The sequence below is a fragment of the Guillardia theta genome (assembly GCF_000315625.1).
Source record: "Guillardia theta CCMP2712 unplaced genomic scaffold GUITHscaffold_91, whole genome shotgun sequence".
Taxonomy (NCBI): Eukaryota; class Cryptophyceae; order Pyrenomonadales; family Geminigeraceae; genus Guillardia; species Guillardia theta.
In genome coordinates, this window is record NW_005434583.1 from 265,616 (window position 1) to 284,996 (window position 19,381).

A 19,381-nucleotide genomic window follows, 5' to 3' on the forward strand; every position below is an offset into this window, starting at 1 on the left:
TTATTAAGAGGGAGGGAGGGAGGGGGGAGGGGGGGAGGGGAAGAGAGGGAGGGAGGGAGAGGGAGGGAGAAAGAGGGAGAGAGAGGGGTAGGGGAAGAGAGGGAGAGAGGGAGAGGGGAAGAGAGGGAGGGAGGGAGGGGGAGAGGGAGAGGGAGATCATGCACACATTTTCGCGTCTTTTTCACAGTTCATGGTGATTGTTGACAAACGTCTGTTTCAAGGTCGTTGCTAATTCATAAGGTCGTTATCTTCTCCCGGACAGCAAGACAAGAGATTATCAAGGGTTGCTGGGCTTCCTCCAGCTCGATGGCTGCAAGTTGAGCCAGCTCAGAGCACTCGCGGATGAATCCAGACTTTGCCAGCATCTTCTCCTGCTGTGACAGTAGGAGAACAGGGGAACGAGAAGTCACAGCAGGTGAGGCACGGGCCAAGCTGCCATGACTGACGGTCTTGACTCGTCCATGGTAGAGAGCCGAATCTGCGGAGTCGGTATCAACTTCAGAGCAGACAAGACTGGCGCGCTGTACGTCTCCTCCCTAGTAGAGAACGGTCAGCAGCTGCACAGGCAACCAGCCACATCTTACGGGTGATCCAGGTCCTGCAGACAAGACAGGGAAAGTTCGGCCTGGCGACGTCCTCTACGAGGTCGACGGGACAGTCGGTGATCCTCTGTTTCCTCGCCTCTGATGCCCACATGCTTGACGAGCGCTTCTCTTGCAGTTTACAGGAGCGGCCTGAGCCAGATCTCCAAGCACCTGCTGGGAGGCGACGGGACCATTGTGATGGTCGGCTTCCTGCGAGAAGGTGACCCCTTGTCTCTTGTTTCTCCTTCCCACTCCTACCAAGTCTCTTCCCCGTATGGCTCTTCTCATGTTGATCTCTGCCGTACAGGGAAGAAAGTTTCAGTTGAGATAGTTCGCAAGCCTGTTCAAGCTTTGATGACTATCAGGCACATTCTCGAGGATGAGGAAGGTCTGGAATAGTAGAGACGTGTGTATCAACAGTGACCATGTGTGTGAAGACGTAAATTGATAAAATAATTTGAAACCATGTTACGTGCTGTCATGATAAAATGCGACTTCACAACTTAATCCATCCTCTTTTTACATAAAGCTCTTGATCCCTTCGTCTCGATCAACTGAAACGTTCTCCTCCTTCTACTTCTTTTTGCTTTCTAGGTCTTGTACAGCATTTCCATCCTACAGGGTTGGTTCTACAGCTCTACTTTGACGACCATCATCTTGCAGATCCACTTGCTCCACCTGCATCCATCTTGTTCATTATCTTCACCTTGAACATCATCGTCGTCAACTTCGTCCTTGTCTTCATCTTCATCTTCATCCTCATCTCAGTCAGATATCTTTCATTGTGACCCGCATGCTGGATTCGTTAATTGGGTCAACAGGTACCTTTGATTAACTTACAAGGGGTAGGGTGGTAGTTATTCACCTACTTTTCTTCCGCTTAAGAAGGTGGGTATTTGGGTGAGAAAGAAGGGGGTCACTACTGAAATACAGGGGTAGGTGATCTCTTGTTCGACGAGTTACGTGGAGCTGGGCTCTATCTATGGCATAAGGGAGCGAGGAGGGAAGGGGGGAGGGCAGGGATAGGATGGAATGCACGATCAAGATTGAACCATGAGGACCCGAAGAGATGTCAATGGTGGGGAGGAGCTGCAGAAAGTTAGGATGGCGGAAGCGGGCTTGTAGGAGCAGGAGCAGGAGCAGGAGCAGGTGGTGAAAGACATAGGAACGCGATGCATCAGTAAAATCAAATGGGGAGATGGGAGTAAGAAGATCTAGGAGTCTAGGATGACGAACGAAGGGGTATCGATGACTTCGAGGAGGGAAATAGGTATGTTTGCAGGGGCAATAAAAAAATTCGGCATGGTCGGCTTACATTCCTTTTATCAAACTTCCTCTCCCTTCTCACTGTCTGCCCGTCAGAATAAGAAGCACGTTTCTACGATCAAACTACTGAGGACAGATGGAGCTGGGGAAATCTGTGGAGAGCGATCTATTTCTGAGGTACGCAACCTTTAGCTGCATGCTTTGCTATCGGGTACAAGAACTTCATTCTTGTTGATTCAATGATCGCTCAGTGCTGCTCATGGCAACTTGGAGAATATACAGAGACTCCTCTCGAATGGATCCGTTGTGCTTGATTTGTCGATGGAAATATCAAGGATCGAATTCACTGTACAGGTCACTTGTTGTGTTGACATGTAAAGAAACGAGCGTCATTGCGGGTTTTCAGATGCAAGCTCTTCTCAAGGAAGCGATCCAAGAGCAGAATTCCTTGGTAGAAGCTTGTCTGACTGTTCTGTCATGTTTGTGAACATGTCGATTTTTCAGATTCAAGCTAAAGACATCAGCATTGTCGGGATAACGGAATTTGTAGACTCTTTTATTGTTTTTTGAAACAACAATCTGATGAGGTTTTTGGCTAAAGGGATCAGGCTTGAATGTTGCCCTCAGGTTGATGAACTCTTGTAGCTCAATGATTTCATCTTGTTGCAGTATTAGTGCGGTTTCGGATTCAGATGTCAACGCGAGGAAAATCGCAGAAATGGTGTCCCAGGCCAAATTCATTCAGAACGTCAGTGTGATTGTCGTCGTATATCAGTGTCACTGAGCGGTCGCTAGGTGGACAGGAAGCTTTCTGAGGCTGTGCGGACTGTAAAATGGAACCTGAAGCTCAACCAGCCTCCGAGACCGATAGTCTACAAGTGGGGGGGAAGAACGTGCGGTGTTGTCAACCCTGACGAGACTTTCAGGATAGACGATAAGGACAACATCGGTTGCACAGCTCTACATTGGGCTGCACTCAACGACAAGGTCAACGTCATGAAGTGGCTGATCAAGGAAGGAGCGGATCTGAACGCTAGGGGCAATGACGGACACACGCCCCTACACTGGGCAGGGCTGAAGGGATTCTTGCGCGCTACTAGAGTTCTGATCGATGCAGGAGCAGACCTGAATGTGCAGGACAACTGGAAATTCACTGCAATGATCCGGGCAGCTCAGAACGGTCATGTGCTAGTGGTGCTTGCGCTGATGTATGCTGGTGCTGACGTCACCATCTGTGACAACGAGAAGCACAACGTGCTGCACTGGGCCGTCTTCCACCGCCATCACCTGGTTGTAGAATGGATCTTAACGTTCTCGTCCGTCCGAAGAATCATAGACGATGCGGACGACGATGGGTGTACAGCACTGCACTTGGCTGCCAAGAAGAGTGGAGGAGAAATGTGCAGGAAGCTGATTGCGGCGGGAGCAGAAATATCTTTGACAGACAACAAGGGAAAGACACCCGCGGACTATGCGGGGTCGTCGCACAGATTAAATGCTGCGAGACTGCTGCGTAATATCTCCATCATCCCAAAGAAATGGAGGCAGAAAATGCTTCAAAATGCAGAGCACGGCCGGACGTTCTACACCATACCCACAGTTCACGGAGCTATTGCGATGTTCTTCATTGTCCTTGCTTGTATCATCTACCTTCGCGTGAGCTCAACTGTGCTTTTCTAAATTCTCCTCACCGTCATGTTGTAGACATTCTTACCTGCACTATGGCCGAGATTGTTCTCCCTTCACTTCATCTTCGTTCTCTTCTTGCCCATCATGTATTATTGCTACTACAAGTCATGGAAGGGAGACCCCGGAACAATTCCTCCTCAACCGCAGGTTCGTGTGACTGGACTTCCTCGCTGCGCAATGGTTGACGGAACTTGTGAACACGCAGAAGATACTAGAGCAGGTGGCTGCTGAGGAAGTTTCTATGGATGATGTGATGGCTCTCGTGGAGTCTTGCCTGTCCTGATGCGCTGCAGGTGCTGCTCGTCGCAATGTCCACGAAGATCCCGCGAGCCAAGTTCAGCCGCTTCTTCAACTGCTACGTGGCGAGGTGTTCACTGCTGTGACTCAGTCTCCCATGACTCTAAGAAAGGTTTGATCATGATTGCCCGTGGGTCTCCAACGTCGTCGGGGCGAAGAATATCGGGTAAGGGATTGAGATGGGGGGAGTTGCCCTACCGCCTCCTGTTCTTGTCCTGCTCTGACTCACCTTCGGTTTTTTACCTGCCCTGTAGAGTTTTTGTCGGATTCTGCTACTCGGTACCCGTTGTTTCCATGACTAGCGCACAGCTCACAGTGACTGTCAGGTTTCCGTCTGCCTGCTGTGTTGGGTCATCTTCTGCTTCCAGTATCTCTGGTTGAGGAGCTTCGCCGAGGCTCAGGCGCACTGCCCGGTCAAGGATCCCTCGTTCCCCCACATCCCTCACTCGTTGCCAGCAGGGCGTTCTAGCAAACTCAACATCCCTCGTGGCCTGTCCCAAGACGGGAGAAGTCATGGTGACTATCTTACACAAGGACCTGGTGGGCGTCTGTCTTGTCCATTCCGCGGGTCTGAATGAATTTTCGCAGGGCATGAGCCTGTTGCTCATGATTTATGTCTTCTTCACCTTCTTTACTATATTGATGTCCTTCTCACAGTGAGTGAATCCTCTCCTCCCGCTATCACTTGGATGATGCCCTGGGGCAGGACGCGGCAGATTTGTCTCAACGTGACCACGAACGAGCTGATCAACTGGCACAGGTAGAGAGAAGAAGTCAAGAGAGGCTCGTGCTGATACTGTCTTGTTGTTTTTCTCTCAGATACTCGGGTTGGACGCGTGAAGATGGGACGTTCAAGAATCCTTACGATAGAGGAGTGATTCAAAACCTGAAACAGTTCTTTCAGAGGTACCGTGTTATTGTTGGGTCCTTGGTAGTCACTGACCCCTATCAAGCTATCGTTCGTTTCTTCGTGAGCCCTCCAAGAACGACGAAGCTGAGGATCTCATCGTCAAGGTGCGCGACCCACTCCTGCCATCAGTTTGTTGGGCCTGACACGTCCCAGGTGGACCCGGAGAGCAGCAGCGCTTATCGCGACTCTCGCGTGAAGGAGGGGTATGGGATCGAGATGCAGACGACGGCAAGTCAGTACTCCAAGGAGGTCGAGGCGCAGCTGAAGGAGATTGGTTTTGATTAAGTCGAGAACTTCCCTTTTGTCTCCGACTGTCTCATCTCAGTTGAGATTAGCCCTGGCATGAGTCCTCTGAGATTGACTAGAAGTAAGACTGTTCGCATATCACACTCCGAGTGGCACCGTTTCATCGTGACTCCCCGCGAGCCCGGGCTGAGTGACTGTCGAATGAGACGCCGCCACTGCCGTGCGCCGGGCCCTTTCCTGAGCCTCGGAGGCTCCTGCCCGGTCAGTGACGCCGGGTCAGCCGGACAGGCTCCCCGGGCCACAGAAAAGTGAAACCGAACTGACGTAAGTGGCTAACTGTACGGTCACCTCAGTCACTGAGTGTCACTGATGATCCTACTGGGCCTGCCTCCGAGTCAACAGCGAGCTCCCTTTCCTGCCCCCTTTCAGCCTCTTGACGTTTTTTTTTAAACACAAAAGTACCGGTGCAGCTAATGACAATTGCGAGCCCAGGAGAGGGTGGTGGGTGGTCGGACGCCTTTTGCGGGAAGCGACATGCTTCAGACGGCGCGCAGGGGGAGGTGAGAAGAGAAGGAACAGGAGGGAAGCGAGCAGGAAGAAGAGAGGAGGAGATTCAAGATCGCTGACTCAGCAACTCACTTGACAAGATGGCCAAAGGTGAAGTCTCACAGAGGTGCCTTGACATGAAATTTAGTTGACCACGTTCCTGCAGGCAGTCAGAACGGAAAGTCTCCGTATACCACCGCCTACTCCTATGAAGATCAGCCCATCGGAACAGCGATCCCCTACACTCCACAGGTTCCAAACCCATTGCTGAAAGTGTCTTCATGACTTTGCTGTAACTCCTCCAGGCTCGGACTGTGGAAGCGGCGGGGGCGCCCTGTGAGTATCAGTTTGAGGTTGAGGTGTAGAGCTGACTCAGAGACTCAACAGCGCTCGGATTCAGATCACCTTCGGAGATGATCAAACCCTATCCTGTCTCTGAGAAGCAGTCTCACAAGAATGCTGAAGTAAGTTTACAGCCTGCTGACAAACGTCTTACATCCTTGCGTCAGAGCCACGCTGCAGACAAGAAGGCTGTCCCTCTGCCAAGTATGCGCTATTCCCCACGTCTTAAAGTCCTCACGCACCTCATCTCCAGCCCTTCCAAGACCTACTATCTCCGTCACTGACATCCCCGGGGCGTCCGCGACTGTAATAACAGGATATTGGTTTACTCTTGGTATACTCACAAAGGGTTTCAGCCATTCAGGATAGGACATTCACTCTCCCTGTCTTCTAGTTCGATATTGAAACCGATCAAACCTCCGCATAACGAAGGGTGCTCTTGAGAGAGTGCTAGAGGGATGATGTTGACAGGCTAATGGTGCAGGGAATCCAATGTAATCATTGTAGAAAAGAAGAAAAAGCATGACGCTTATCTCCACTCGACTTTCCCAGGTCCTCACAAACGCTTCCTTGTAATTTTGAATGTCTTGACTTGCTCCTAGCATTTGTTACGTTTGCCGTCGGGCTCCTTTTCCCTCCCATCTTGCTTTTTGGATATCGTTTCGTGCGATCAGTCAATTACCGTGCCAAGGTCCTCGGCGTGGCAAGTTTGTTTACCTTTCTTCTCTATTGTACAGCAGGAATCATAAGTGAGCATCTAAATCACTCTCGTTGCCGTGCTGACCCTAATGGGCTCTCAGTCTTCGCAAAGTTCTGGAGGAACGATTCTTGGGTACATCCTTTCTCCCCGATTGTCAGCGTGTTTCATTCAACATCACTCACAGGACGGTTCCGACCCCAGCTGCATTCGGTACACCATGGGAAGGTTATTCGCAATCTGAGGAGGAGGAGGAGTCTGAACTTTGATACAGTTCCACCAATTATTTGAGTGCGGAACTTGGGAGGTAATTGAGAGTGTTCATCTTCGATTGTTTCACTTTCCTCTTTGTTGAACTCATCGTGCTCGAATCAGTCCCATCAGCATTCAAGGCCTTGATCCCGGAGCCAAGACCCTGCAGAACATCAGCCTGTACACGGGTACAGCTCTTGCGCGTGTCTTCCTCGTCTCATCACCCGATGCGACAGTCAACTGCATGTTCATGGGCCAACTCATGGTGGCCGAGACAACGGCCGACAAAAATGCTCCCAAGGTTGTGAACGCGCGTAAGGAGACCAGTAGAGGGTGACGATGAACGGGCAGGTGCTGGTGGTCAGGATGGTCTCTCCAGGCAAGGCTAGTCAGTGCAAGAGGAGCATCTGACGTCGAGAGGACAGGAACTCAAGGCGACGACTTTGGCGTCTACGCAAGGAAGATTGACGCTAAGATCAGCCAGGCAGCGATAGGTTGCTCTCGCTCTCTTCATCTTTCCTACCTTACCTGCTTCTCCCAGGTGCCAAGGCGCCATCCCGTGCCTGGCTTGAGTACGCCTCCCCCTACTTGAGCAACCCCTGGCCGCAGGGCTCTGCATACTTCGGCACCAGCCAGCGCCCGCCATGCAACGAAGGTAAGCAGGCGAGCTGTGCTGCAATGACAAAGTTCTCACTCTTCTCCTGTTCGTTCTCCTCCTTAATCCTTTCCTCTCCCCCTCACACCTCTCTCTGTCCTGGCGACCTCTCCGCCACCCCCCCTTTGCTCTCCTCTCCCCAGGAATGTGCGACGGCGTCTATGGGCAGTCCCTGCCTGCGCTGGTGCGTCTTGTCCCCTTGAGGAGGACCTCAGCTGACTTGCTGTGCAGTCAGGATCGCAGTATGAGGTGAGGGTGGACTTCTCGTGGTATCGCTACTACGTCATCATCGGTTGCCAGTGCTCTCTTCCTCCTCCTCCCTGATGCTCCGCCTCAGGAGTCGTCGCAAAGACCAAGCAGGCACTCGAGCGGCCCTTCTGCGTAGATACTTGTGTGCTCAATTACGTCGAGTCACCGCCAGGTAGCGGCAAGTACGTGGACCCATGCGCAGGGGTCGAGCTGGTATCCCTTGCTTCCTCTCTCTCAGTCTTCTCATCACGACTGTCTTTCTCTCAGGCTGCCTGTCCCAACATCAACTGCGTCTTCGCCACCACTCGCGCTCAGTGTCTCGGAGGATAAGCCGGCGGCTCCGGGGCGGCCCTGCATACTACTGAATCAATCGAGTCCTCCTCAGAGAAGCTGATAGCAAAGGTCATCGGGCAGTTATTTCTTAACTAGTCTCTTCTGTTCTCTACATGAAAAATGAGTAAAAGTTTTACACGTATGTACACGCCTAAGACGCCGCCATCTCCTTCGCCCCCCCCGATCTTTCTTCGCTCCCCCGCTCGTTGCTGCTACCTCCCTCCTCCCTGCCTGCCCTCCTCCTCCTCCTCCTCCGCTTCGTCTCCTTCCTGCCGTTCAACAAGCCGCACGATGATGTACGCTTATCTGCTGCTTGCATCCTGTATTCTACCAGCACAGTCCATGGCTTTTGCGCCATCGGCGGTGTCAAGCTCGCTGGCCATCCCTGCTCTCAGGCCCACCGTAAATCACCGCAGCCGCTTCGTTTCCTCCTCTTCCTTGGCTGCTGCTCGCCGCTCTCCTATCTTGATGATGGCGACAGAAACTTCGACTGAGAGTGTTGCTGAGAGCACAGGGGTCTATGCATGCACTCAGTGCAGCTCTCCGATCAGTCTGGAGGAGTCGGAATGCAGGAACTGTGGAGCAGCGATCAAGCGCGAGGAGGTGGGATATGTTGATCTCACTCCTGAGTCCATGAAGAAGCGCAAAGTTTCAACCTCCTCTTCGTCCAGCTCGGATGAATCTTCCCCGGTTCAAACTCTCAGGCAGCTCGCAAACAACCCCTTGGTGTCTGCCTTCCTTGCTGGAGCAGGAGCGCAGATGGACGGTCAACCTTTGAGACAGGAGCTCTTCAGGACCCCTGTCGTCTCTTGGCTGTACGAAAGAGGCTGGAGGGCTGGGTTCGCGTCTGCCGGCTTTCCTGGTATCGAGAAGGAGTACGAGCTGGTGATGGATTTCTTTCAGGGTATGAGAGCTTGCCGTTGGATGGTTGACAACACTGACGATTGAGGAGCAGAAGCACGAAACAAGACCGTCGTCGATCTCTCCTGTGGGTGAGTATGACTCCTGATGGCTGTGTGGATAGCTGACCGTGTTGTGCGTCAGATCCGGTCTCATGGTCCGAAGGCTGGCCAAGAGTCGCGCGTACTCCAAGGTATGCTGTGCTGTGCTGTGCTGTGCTGTGCTGTGCTGTGCTGTGCTGTGCTGTGCTGTGCACGCAAGGCGATGGGTGAGAGGCTGCAGGTGATCGCCGTGGACTACAGCGAGAACATGCTGGGAGAAGTCATCCAGAGGTGCGGATTGATTCTCGCCAAGGAAGATGAGTTGACCCGGTGCTGTAGGAAGAAGGAAGAGAACTGCCCGGACTTTGACATCATCCGTGCGGATGTTGCGGTGAGTGTGGAGGTCGTGTCAAGGTTGACTATGCGTGACGTGGAATCCAGTCTCTCCCCTTCGTGGATGGATCGTTGGATGCAATTCACAGTGGTGAGCGCGCAGGGCGCACGTGGAGGCGACGTGGGTGATGAGGTTGGCAGGAGCGGCGCTCCACTGCTGGCCATACGTGCAGGACGGCCTCAAGGAAGTACACCGCGTTCTCAAGCCTGGCGGAAGATTCTTCGCTTCCACCTTCCTTTGGGGAGTCCCCGACGAGGTTAGCCTCGAACGCGCTGAACTCGGACTGATGATGATGGTGAATGAACAGGTGATCAGCTTGCAAGCGAACTTGGGCCCACGTCAGCGACAGTACCGATTCTTCAGTGTTGAGGTTGCCCTGATTGTTTCCGCTACCTTGAATGGTGTTCTCACGGCTCGGCTCTGACAGGAACTCGAATGGCTCATGCGAGGAGCAGGATTCAAGGACGTTAACGTCGAGCGCCGTGACAGATGCGCGCTGATCCGATGCAGGAAGGAAGAAGCGACTGTTTGATGGTGTAGTCGAGAATGACGGCAAAGTCTGAGCAAGTCAGACCTTCTGTCTCGTGTTCTAGTGGTTGAGTGTAAAGTGGATCTTTGAAGAGATGGATTGGAGGAGACAGGTGTGTGTGTTCAGGGCTTCTTTGCCTTGTTCTACTTATCAGGGAAGGGAATATGATCCATAAGGTTGTGAGTGGCCTCTGGAATCGAGATAACCATCCCTTGCAGCTCATCTCGTAGCGCAACCTGACAGCCCAACCGCGAGGTATCGCAGGGCTCATACGCAAGATCAAGCATGTCCTGCAATCCTTGTAAGCACAAGTTGAACACGTCAAAGATTTACCTGTTCGGCAACCTCGGGGTATCCTACTTTCTCAATCCATGCTGGATCGACAATGACGTGGCAAGTCGAGCACGCCATAACACCGCTGCATGCACACTCGATGTACTCCCCAAGAAGTTCCGCTCCTTTCCCTTCTCCATGCTGAGCTATCTCCCTGAGCGTCATTCCCTCCAGCCCTTCACATTCGAACTCAAAAGAAGCATGCGGCACCTGCCCAGGTCATCAGCAACGCTACACGGCAAGCTGGAGTTTCAAATCTCACCTTAACGAAGAATTTGACGTGTTTCTTTCCGTCCTTCGTCGCCATTTCAACTTCAACAGCTTTTGCCAGCGACACAAGTCCTCCGTCTTCTCCAACTTCCCATCGGCCAGCAAGCGAACGGATTGTTTCCATCAGGTTTGATCCAGAGCTTTTCACCGTGGAAATGATGCCTTCGACGACACGTGGTTCATACTTCAGCATTGCAAGAAATTCACGTGCCTGACTTTCTTCGCTTTGCTTTGCAGTCAGTGAGAATTTCCGGTGAGCGATCCAGAGATGATTGTAACATCTATGCCAGAGAAGCCCGGGAGGGAACGTGCGCTGCTGTGAAGAAGGCGCTGGGTACGTTGGCGAAGTTCCTGCCATGTGCGAGTAGAAGCAACGAAAATACGAGTTGAAAGATGATGATCTCTTAGAGGAAAGACTGATTCGAGTGCTGAATGGGGATGAGAGTAAAAATGTCGTGGGACTAGGAAGGCGTGACCCCCGTTGAGCCAACCATCGGGGCAAACTTGAGGACCTGCTAGGGTTCATGTTGTTTCCTGAATAGAGGAGGAGAGAGAAGGGGGGATTGGAGAGCTAGTGCACATGATGCTTGTCTTAGACTTGGCGAGAGAGAACACGGCATAGGCCCTGGCTTTCTCCATCGCACGCTGCCACTCCCCGGCAGACATGGCAAGCACCTCCTTGCGGGCTGAAAGATGGTAGACCGTATTGCGAAACCTGAAAAGATGGTAGACCAGAGCCAAGTAATTTTTGGGTGGGGCAGGGTGGGGGCAATCTGGGGGAGTAAGGGGTGGAATCCCCTGATCTTGATGAGGGTGGGTGGTACTCAACTGGAATGTAGGGGTGAAATTTCATTACGAAAGGAGGGGTGAGGCAGGGACATGGGAGATAGAATGGTACCAATCAGCTTCGGCAGGGGTGGGTGGGTGGGTTGAAAGGGCAGGGGTACTCCAGAGCTGTCGTGTGTATATCTCAGGACGTAGTTCATTTTAATTATAAAATAGTTATAGCGATCTGGTGGTAGGGGTGGGCTGGTCGTGCAGAGTGGGGATTAGACCGGGGTACTACGAAGAGCTTGAAAGTGATTGAAAACGAGGGGTGGCGGGTGGACGTGAGGGGTGGGTGTCCGTGCTAGGGGTGGGTTCACAGGGTGAAAAATTATAGTATGGGTTTGAGTAAAGAGGGTTGGGTGGGGTCCGTACGAGGGATAGTTATTAGTCAACATGTATCTTGGTAGGGGTAAACTTTTAGTGAGCAGGGGTAGGGGAATTCCAGAAAGGGGTGGGGGTACAAAGACGGGACGTGGACGAGCTGGACGGGTTTGAATGGTAGGGTGGTATGCTTGTAAAGGCTGAACGACTTAGGAAGAGTTCTTTGAAATTTTATGAAAGGGGTGTTCACCCCATGCAAAGAATTTGGAAAAGACTAAGGGGTGGGTGGTGAAGAATCTTGAACGAGAGTTGTGGGTAGCGGGTTACTAAAAGCACGCCTGTCTGCTGTGAGGGTGGGGTACTGTAATTTATTTGATACGGTATGTTCTTTGGGATGGGGTGGGTCGTACAAGGGGTGGGTAGATTGGACTGAAGGGGATGGAGTGATAACTTGTTTTTTTTTCATTCTTGAGTCGGTTAGGCGGAATTTCGCAGCATGGCGTGTTTGAGTGGGCGATTAGGGGGTGGCAGAGGAGAAGGGAGGGAAGGAGAGAGAACAGACGACTGCATGGGAACCTATACTATCCATTAGAACAGCGCAGCAAAACACCAGTTCCATTCGAGGTGACTCAGACGAAGAATAGTGCGTGCAGCGATTGACACTTCCATAACTAAGTTGCTCGGCATAGGGAAAGTTTGCTGAGCATAGGGATAGTTTGCTACTGGAAGGTAGGATGAACGTGTAAAACAGAAAGACAGGAAAATATCGCATCATGACTTCCGATTCAATGGCGTGTGACGAAATCAGCGAGAAACCCTTCTGATCCATCTCAACCACAATCATCATCCGCTCAGATGTGCTACTTGGAATATCACAAATTTTCATTTGAGTCTGTGAGATATGATATTCCATGACAGCTTTCTCACCTGATGAGATGAATTGTTCTTGATTTTCTGTGACACATGTTTAATGAATCTTCGATGAACTTAGATCACTCTTGCATGTTCTGACACTTTTTTTTGAATAGTTTGTCGTGAACATGGATTCAAGATAACTGTTAATCAACTTGTCCCCGTCTTGAAGATGGATGATAATGTGAACAGGTAAATTTGACTTTGGATTGAATTTACAACGTGACTTGAACTTCCCAGAATGGATCTTCCAGGTTTTGTCCATAGGACAAATGGTATGATCAAGTTGTCCTGCCTTTTTTCTACCTTGAAATCTTGTTCTGCCTATTACTTGCAAACTTTGATTGCTTTTATTTACAAGGTGAGGAGCACGATGTTGCAAAACCACACGCTCAGCCGCCAGTGAGGAGAAAGCTTGCTCCGATAGGAAATCCCCTGCTGCGTCCTTTACCTAGGTTGCTTCAGAAGATGCGAATCGTTTTCTGACTCAAATTCGCATTAGAGAGAAAAGCTCCGATGAAGCACCGGAAGGATCAAACAGTTTGCAATCGCACATAAGGCAGGACCTTTAATGATAAAACATGATTTGACAAACATTTCAGACAAATTGTACAGGAGGAAATAGCGAAAGCTCTGTCAAACGTTAGTTTGATTTATTGCAGAATTTACATGCAAGCATTTATGCAACCCTTTGCAGTATGGTACTTCACTGATACTTCATGGGAACGGAGGTTCGAGACAAGCTACACCGGTTTCCCTTGACTTGTTTAAATTGAAGCTATGCTGATACCTAACTGTAGAGTTCGCAAAATAGCATTGAGAAATGGGACGATGAGAGGCTCAGCGTTCCTAACTTGGACAGAATCGCATCAGTTGGCAAGTATGATGGCTGGCATTGTTCAAATTCACCAATTGTGAACGTTTCTCTGAATCAGCAATATGGATACAAGAAAAATGCATTTCCCCGATTCTTTGTGGAGCAAAGGCGGCCGTAGGAGGACAAGTGTGGTGAACGACAATTCATCTATGGAAGCTTATTCATTGGACAAGGTGGGTGTAGTGATAAAATTGAATGTAAAGTGCCAGGTCATGTGAACGTTATCCGTCAGGTCGAACAAGTGGCGGATGATGAAATCGAAGAAAGGTTTTGGCTTCCAGTGGTAATCAGTTTTCGATTTGGATGTTTCATTACGGGATACTGACCTTGTCAAAAGACTGAAAATGCATATGGAGCCTTCATACATACAGCATTGCAGGTCAACTCAAATTCGATATAAGTCCTATTGAATTACTCTCTTGCCAGACAAACGTGCTCCGAGCCATATTGTTTTGTGGTCCAATGTTAACAGCCTCGGTTGTCTTGCAAGTGATGCTATCTTTCTCGATCTGAATGACTAGATTAGCTCAAGTATTCTGCAGTTGATCTTCTCTCTTGAGCTTCTTTTGGCTCTACCATCCATCCAACAACAAAAACAGTGAATTTGCCTTCAAAGTTAGATGTCAGAGAGCTAAATCTTCATGTCAGGGAATCTTGTACGAATTCCGGAACACTTATTGATTGTGTTCAACCCCTTTGTCATATTCCTTCACCATTGCAGATCGCGGCGGTATTCTGCCTTATGCTTAAAGGATGTCTGATAAGTTTTCAGCTCGGAGTTTTCATCATTCTTATGTTCAACAATGTCCCAAACATGTACAGACATGCTCAAATGGCTCTCATGACCACTCGTTGGAAAAATGGCACCGGGCAGATCATGCAAATAGAAAAACGTTGATCATCGCCTTCGTTTGCACTTTTTCTGACAATTTCTGCAGCACTTGGCTCCCGAATGATTATCTTCATCTTGGGTGTATGGACAGAAGTGGTCACCTTCTCTGCGATTCTAATCTCTGGGTACGTTGATGCGTATTTGACGTTTGTCTTGACGGCTTCGGCCAGATCCCTCTTTATCATCACCGCAAAGACGGTAGACCTTGTGATCAGATCGACGGTGCAAGTCATGCTTTGCTGCTCCCTTTTATCTCATGTGCACGATTTTGTTCCGCAGGTCGCGATCATGTTTGTTCAGAATGTGGACGAAGTAGTTTTCGGTCTCATTCCCTTCCTTTGTGTATTGGTGACGAACCTCTGAGATTCTGACTCTCTTGGTGAAAGATGCGTGTTGCCCTCAAGAAATCACGCAGGAAGTTGGCTCAACAAGGTTTGCTGAGCTCCTTGGATGCATTGCTTCTGACCTGGCCTGGCAGGTATCGGGTGAAGTGGCTAGTCTTGATTCCTATGATGCCGCAAGATTTATCGATCAGCTTGGAGTATTATTATGGCAAGCATATCTGGCCAATCTGCTTGATTTCTGATTCCCGGAATGCAGGATTGTTTTTTCACCTTCCGTTCGTGTTCATCATCACAGTCTGCGTTGTTTTCACGATTCGATGGATTGGCCCAGGTCAGTGAGAGGTTGGTCTCACAGGCTGTCTAATGCTTCACTTCCAGTTCCTTGCAATGATGTGTGGTGGGGTCTGTAGGGCACATTCAGCGCCCGACACACTTCAACACACTTCATTCATGTAAATACAAGTGAAGATGCCCGTCAGTTTCGCTACAAACAGATGCTCATCAGCTTTTTTTGACCTTTTTGGCTTCGGAACTTCCTTGTGACATAAAACTGCAACCAGCGGACTGACTCGCCCTACTCCTAGACGTGACTGAATCATACTTCTGCGGAGAGCTTGAGTCACCGTGAATCATCATGGCATGTTAGCCCTAGTAGGCGTTCACAGACTCCTCAGTCAGTGACGCTGACTCAGTGAGTGACCGTGAGCCGGGGGGCGGCCGCCCGGGCCGGCGGCGGCGGCCGCCGGCCCGGCCCGGGCGGCCGCCGGGCACCGTCGAGTCACTGCCGAGTCACACGGTTCACCGGCGCTCAGCCTGGCACGGCCCAGTGTACGTCGGGTCGGGTCGGATCACGGATCGAACTCTGGCCGGGCGGGGCCGGCCGGCGGCCCCCGCGGCCGGCGGCGGGCCTGCGGCCAAAAACCCAATGCCACCGAAACGTATTTCGTAACGGTGTAAGTCCTTAACGGTTTGTAACGGTGAAGACGCGCTGCAGCTGAGGGCAACATGGCGGGAGAGCAGAAACAGCGCGCGATGTCTTTCCCTCCTCCTCCTCCTCCATGCCTCCTGTGCTATGCTGACATCATCCAATACCTGCTTGATCTCCTTCCTTCCGTCCTGTTGCAACCCTCCTGTGGCCTTGGACTCTTTCTCCTTCCCTCTTCTGCTACCCCCCTCCTTCCAGCTGATTGTCTTGCTCATCGTAGTTTTACCCTTCTCAAGATCCCGAATTTGATCATCACCAATCTGCATGGCTGACTTCAACCTGCATGAAAGTATCCTGCCTTCCTTGGTGCAACTGCTGAGGGTTGGAAGGATTAGCGAAGCAAGCGAGAAGAGAGTATTGATGGGCAGGAGTTGTTAAGAACGAACACAACAGCTCGATTGATTCCTTGCAAGAGCGCAAGATGTAATATGGAGATAGTTGATGATAGTTTGAGCATAATGACGGAAAGAGACACACCTGAAATGATACCTGGAATAATATTTGATGATCAACCTTTCCCAACTGAATCAAAATTTGTTTCAAAGATAGTAGGGTGAAAAGTGATCCGCGAGACGTGAAGATGTCAAAAGCTTGCGGTGAATTTCTCATTCTTTCTTGGTTCCTCGCTCTTGCTGTAGTATCGTCACAGGTCTGCAAGAACTTCGCCTAAGAGATCCTGCTTGACCATTTAACACGCAGAGTACAAAGTACCAGAAGGGCGACCCAGTCCCGTTGTTTGCCAACAAGGTCTATCGTGATGTTGTAGGTTTGTTAGGCAAGTAGACTGACCATGTGTGCATCGGAATAGGTGGGACCTTTCGCGAATCCAAGCGAGCAATATGAATACTACACCTTGCCTTTTTGTGCTCCACGTGAGGAGTTCAGAAAGAGTCAACATCTTGGCGAAGTGCTTGCTGGGGATCGAATGATGAAGACTCTCTTCACTCTTCCCTTTCTTGGTGATGAACATCATCCTGCATGAGCCTTTATGTTGCTCACTGTATATGCAGTTCCCTTTGAAAGCAAGAAATTGTGCTCGTACAAGTTGTCCAGAAAGGACATCGAAGCATTTCAACGTGCAATTGATGATGATTACTATTTTGAATTCATCTATGGTGAACATACGTCATTGTGGCTATCTGGTGCTGAGTGCTTGTGACAGATGACCTTCCGCTTTGGGGATTCATTGGTGAAAAGGAAACGAATCTTGTTGATGGACAAAATGTCACGTAAGTGAAGTGCCTTCTGATCCTATTCATGGAGAATTGATTTGAGCGTGACAGGTCATACTTCCTTTTCACTAATTACATCTTTTCGATGGCATACAATAATGATGGTCAGGTAAAGCAGATGTGAAGACTCGACAAGAAAACACCACCAACCCTTCCTTGACAGATCGTGGAAGTGAATTGGGAACATGATCCAAACAATCGCCTCGACATATCGGATTCCACTGAGGTTCTCGACAAAAGTTGGGGGTGAGAGAACAAGGAGCTGACAAATCTTCCTTCCAGTCTCGTCCAATCTCCTTCTATTACTCCGCTCGTTGGTCCAAGTCGCATCTCCCAAGGTGCTGAGCCGTCCGTTGCTTCCTGTCTCACATCGCTCACACGATCGACTTTGACTAGTCGTGACCACGTGGAGCAACCGTCGCCTCAGCACCTGGAGATTCGATGGTTCTCAATCTTCAACTCCATCGTAAGTGAAGATTTGTCACCCTGGACCTGGGATCTGATACATCTTTTCAGGTCACTGTTCTCCTCTTGACCGGATTCCTTGCAACCATTCTTGTCCGCGTGCTGAAGAATGACTTCTTGCGCTATTCGCGAATGGACGAAGAGGATCATGGTTGGATTTCTGTTTCTCTCACTGCGCAAGACGCCTTCATTGACACGTGACAGCAGAAGCTGAAGAGAGCGGGTGGAAACTTGTTCACGGAGATGTGTTTCGATATCCTCCCCAAAAAGAGCTCTTCTGCGCGATTCTAGGTCTTTCTTTCTCTGTGAAGACATCACAGCACGCGTTTGAAGATGATACAGGAAACGGGACGCAGCTTCTCTGCCTGTGCATCGGAATTCTCTTCCTTGCATGCTTGGGAGTCTACAGGTTGTGACGGATGACAGTGCTCAAAGCACAATCAGAGGTTCAGACGACTGACATCCACACAGCCAGTACAACCGAGGAGCGTTGTTTGTCGCAGCTCTCTTCATCTTTGCGTTCACGTCTGGTGCTGCGATAGTCTCTCATCATTGAAGGGCTTATGACTTTTTTCAGGCATCAACGGGTATGTCAATGGGAATATGTACGCGAAGCTTGAGGGATCAAACTGGTAATACATCTCAAGGATCAAGGGTACTTGCTCATGATGGTGGAAGGGTATGGAGCTTGATCTATGGGTACTTCCTGTTCTTGGGTCCCTTTTTTGTTGTGGGTAAGCGTTTCTCGTTTGCTTTTCAAGCTTCCAATTGTGATTGCAGCTACATTCTTGAACTTTGTGGCTGTCTCGTACAATTCCTCGACGGCTCTTCCTTTTGGAACCATCGTGATTATCCTCCTCATCCTCACCCTCGGTTCTCTTCCCCTTGCAAGGGCCTTATCTAATCATTTATCACAGTGAGCTTCCCTCTCAATGTCATCGGAGGGATTTCTGGGAGGAATTTTTCTAGTCCCATGGATGCCCCTTGCAGGTATGGGGTCCTGATGCGACTTGGCTTCTGATCTTCGACAGAACGACCAAGATGCCTCGGGAGATTCCTCCCCTCCCATGGTGAACTTGACGTTCTCGGTCTGTGATAGAGTTTTCACCGGCCGTACAGGCACAGGAAAGCTCCTTGGCAGATCTTGATGGCTGGATTTCTTCCTTTTAGGTACTCTTCTTCTCTGCCGACTCGTTGTTCACTTCTCGTTCCAGTGCCATCTACATCGAGCTCTACTACGTGTTCGCGTCTGTCTGGGGCCACCAGTTGTACTCCTTGTACGGCATCTTGACACTGGCAAGTTGCCTGCTCCTTGGGCAAGCCTGACCTTGTTGGTCAGGTTTTCATTATCCTCCTTGTCGTAACGGCTTTCATAACGATCGCTCTGACCTACTTCCAACTTGCGATCGAAGACCATCAGTGGTGGTGGCGTAAGTCGTCGCCTCCTCTGAACCCCGCTGTCTTATGCTCTCCTTCATTTCCACCCCCTTCGCTTCTTCCTCGTCATCCCATCGTCGCGTCTCCTCCTCTCATCACTTTACTACTCTCAGGCTCGATCTTCAGCGGAGGCTCAACCGGAATCTTCATATTTGTCTACTGTATATATTGTGAGCGCGACCTCCTACTTCGTCTTTGCTGTCTCCCTCGTACTGACTCGATGAACAGACTTTAAGTTCAAAGCGAGGATGTCAGGTGTGTTTCGGAGGGTAGGAAGGGCTTGTAACACAATTTCAGGTTTCATGCAAACTTCTTTCTTCTTCGGGTACATGGGCGTCGCGTGCTACGGCGCGTGGCTTCTTCTCGGTGCTTAGTTTCCTCCTACTCAGTGGTGGGGTGACGCAGCGCTTGCAGGATCCGTCGGGTTCTTTTCCTCCTTCTACTTCGTCCGTTACATTTACAAGAACATCAAGTGCGAGTAGACGGCAGAGACTTGAGCGAGGCCGTCCGACTCGGGTGGAGGTGAAAGGCGAGCAGTGGGGTAATGGTGGGGAG

General features: G+C 50.3%; 6 protein-coding genes across 6 annotated transcripts; 5 read left to right on the forward strand and 1 right to left on the reverse strand.

The window, feature by feature from the left end:
- Positions 1-437: 437 nt before the first annotated feature.
- Positions 438-983, forward strand: GUITHDRAFT_144763 (hypothetical protein; the record flags this gene model as incomplete). Its single annotated transcript, XM_005824720.1, has 4 exons — positions 438-549; positions 596-661; positions 721-804; positions 892-983. The coding sequence occupies 4 exons, from the start codon at positions 438-440 to the stop codon at positions 981-983; spliced, it is 354 nt and encodes a 117-aa protein (XP_005824777.1).
- Positions 984-2,777: 1,794 nt separating this feature from the next.
- On the forward strand, positions 2,778-3,314 carry GUITHDRAFT_55771 (hypothetical protein; the record flags this gene model as incomplete). The annotated part of the gene is made up of 2 exons (XM_005824721.1): positions 2,778-3,084; positions 3,187-3,314. Coding segments are annotated over 2 exons (435 nt in total), but the record flags the coding sequence as incomplete, so codon positions are not given.
- Positions 3,315-8,408: 5,094 nt separating this feature from the next.
- On the forward strand, positions 8,409-9,933 carry GUITHDRAFT_116106 (hypothetical protein; the record flags this gene model as incomplete). The annotated part of the gene is made up of 9 exons (XM_005824722.1): positions 8,409-8,970; positions 9,022-9,058; positions 9,111-9,159; positions 9,228-9,298; positions 9,347-9,398; positions 9,449-9,491; positions 9,542-9,657; positions 9,709-9,771; positions 9,829-9,933. 9 exons carry the CDS (start codon positions 8,409-8,411, stop codon positions 9,931-9,933), a joined length of 1,098 nt encoding a protein of 365 aa, XP_005824779.1.
- A 140-nt stretch (positions 9,934-10,073) lies between these two features.
- GUITHDRAFT_158561 (hypothetical protein) lies at positions 10,074-10,657 on the reverse strand (the record flags this gene model as incomplete). Its single annotated transcript, XM_005824723.1, has 3 exons — positions 10,074-10,220; positions 10,264-10,473; positions 10,544-10,657. The coding sequence occupies 3 exons, from the start codon at positions 10,655-10,657 to the stop codon at positions 10,074-10,076; spliced, it is 471 nt and encodes a 156-aa protein (XP_005824780.1).
- Positions 10,658-13,925: 3,268 nt separating this feature from the next.
- Positions 13,926-15,270, forward strand: GUITHDRAFT_154889 (hypothetical protein). The gene is made up of 11 exons (XM_005824724.1): positions 13,926-13,960; positions 14,014-14,069; positions 14,120-14,201; positions 14,244-14,364; positions 14,410-14,488; positions 14,534-14,585; positions 14,643-14,685; positions 14,750-14,795; positions 14,842-14,915; positions 14,964-15,038; positions 15,086-15,270. The coding sequence occupies exons 4-11, from the start codon at positions 14,286-14,288 to the stop codon at positions 15,115-15,117; spliced, it is 480 nt and encodes a 159-aa protein (XP_005824781.1). The 5' UTR covers positions 13,926-13,960; positions 14,014-14,069; positions 14,120-14,201; positions 14,244-14,285; the 3' UTR covers positions 15,118-15,270.
- Positions 15,271-16,272: 1,002 nt separating this feature from the next.
- On the forward strand, positions 16,273-19,308 carry GUITHDRAFT_158562 (hypothetical protein; the record flags this gene model as incomplete). The annotated part of the gene is made up of 25 exons (XM_005824725.1): positions 16,273-16,341; positions 16,392-16,439; positions 16,501-16,651; positions 16,703-16,807; positions 16,855-16,921; positions 16,976-17,033; positions 17,088-17,150; positions 17,207-17,262; positions 17,321-17,390; positions 17,441-17,540; positions 17,597-17,680; positions 17,732-17,798; positions 17,861-17,919; positions 17,967-18,021; position 18,044; position 18,068; positions 18,170-18,262; positions 18,307-18,379; positions 18,421-18,459; positions 18,509-18,559; positions 18,604-18,685; positions 18,729-18,819; positions 18,940-18,996; positions 19,082-19,192; positions 19,241-19,308. The coding sequence occupies 25 exons, from the start codon at positions 16,273-16,275 to the stop codon at positions 19,306-19,308; spliced, it is 1,719 nt and encodes a 572-aa protein (XP_005824782.1).
- Between the last annotated feature and the right edge of the window lie 73 nt (positions 19,309-19,381).

Bases quoted from the DNA above. Each gene is read 5' to 3' on its own strand.
- GUITHDRAFT_154889 (XM_005824724.1), top strand. From the start codon at position 14,286: ATGTACAGACATGCTCAAATGGCTCTCATGACCACTCGTTGGAAAAAT. The intron at 14,686-14,749 runs GTCTCATTCCCT...TCTTGGTGAAAG, and splicing joins TGTGGACGAAGTAGTTTTCG to ATGCGTGTTGCCCTCAAGAA. The intron at 15,039-15,085 runs GTCAGTGAGAGG...CTTCACTTCCAG, and splicing joins GATTCGATGGATTGGCCCAG to TTCCTTGCAATGATGTGTGG.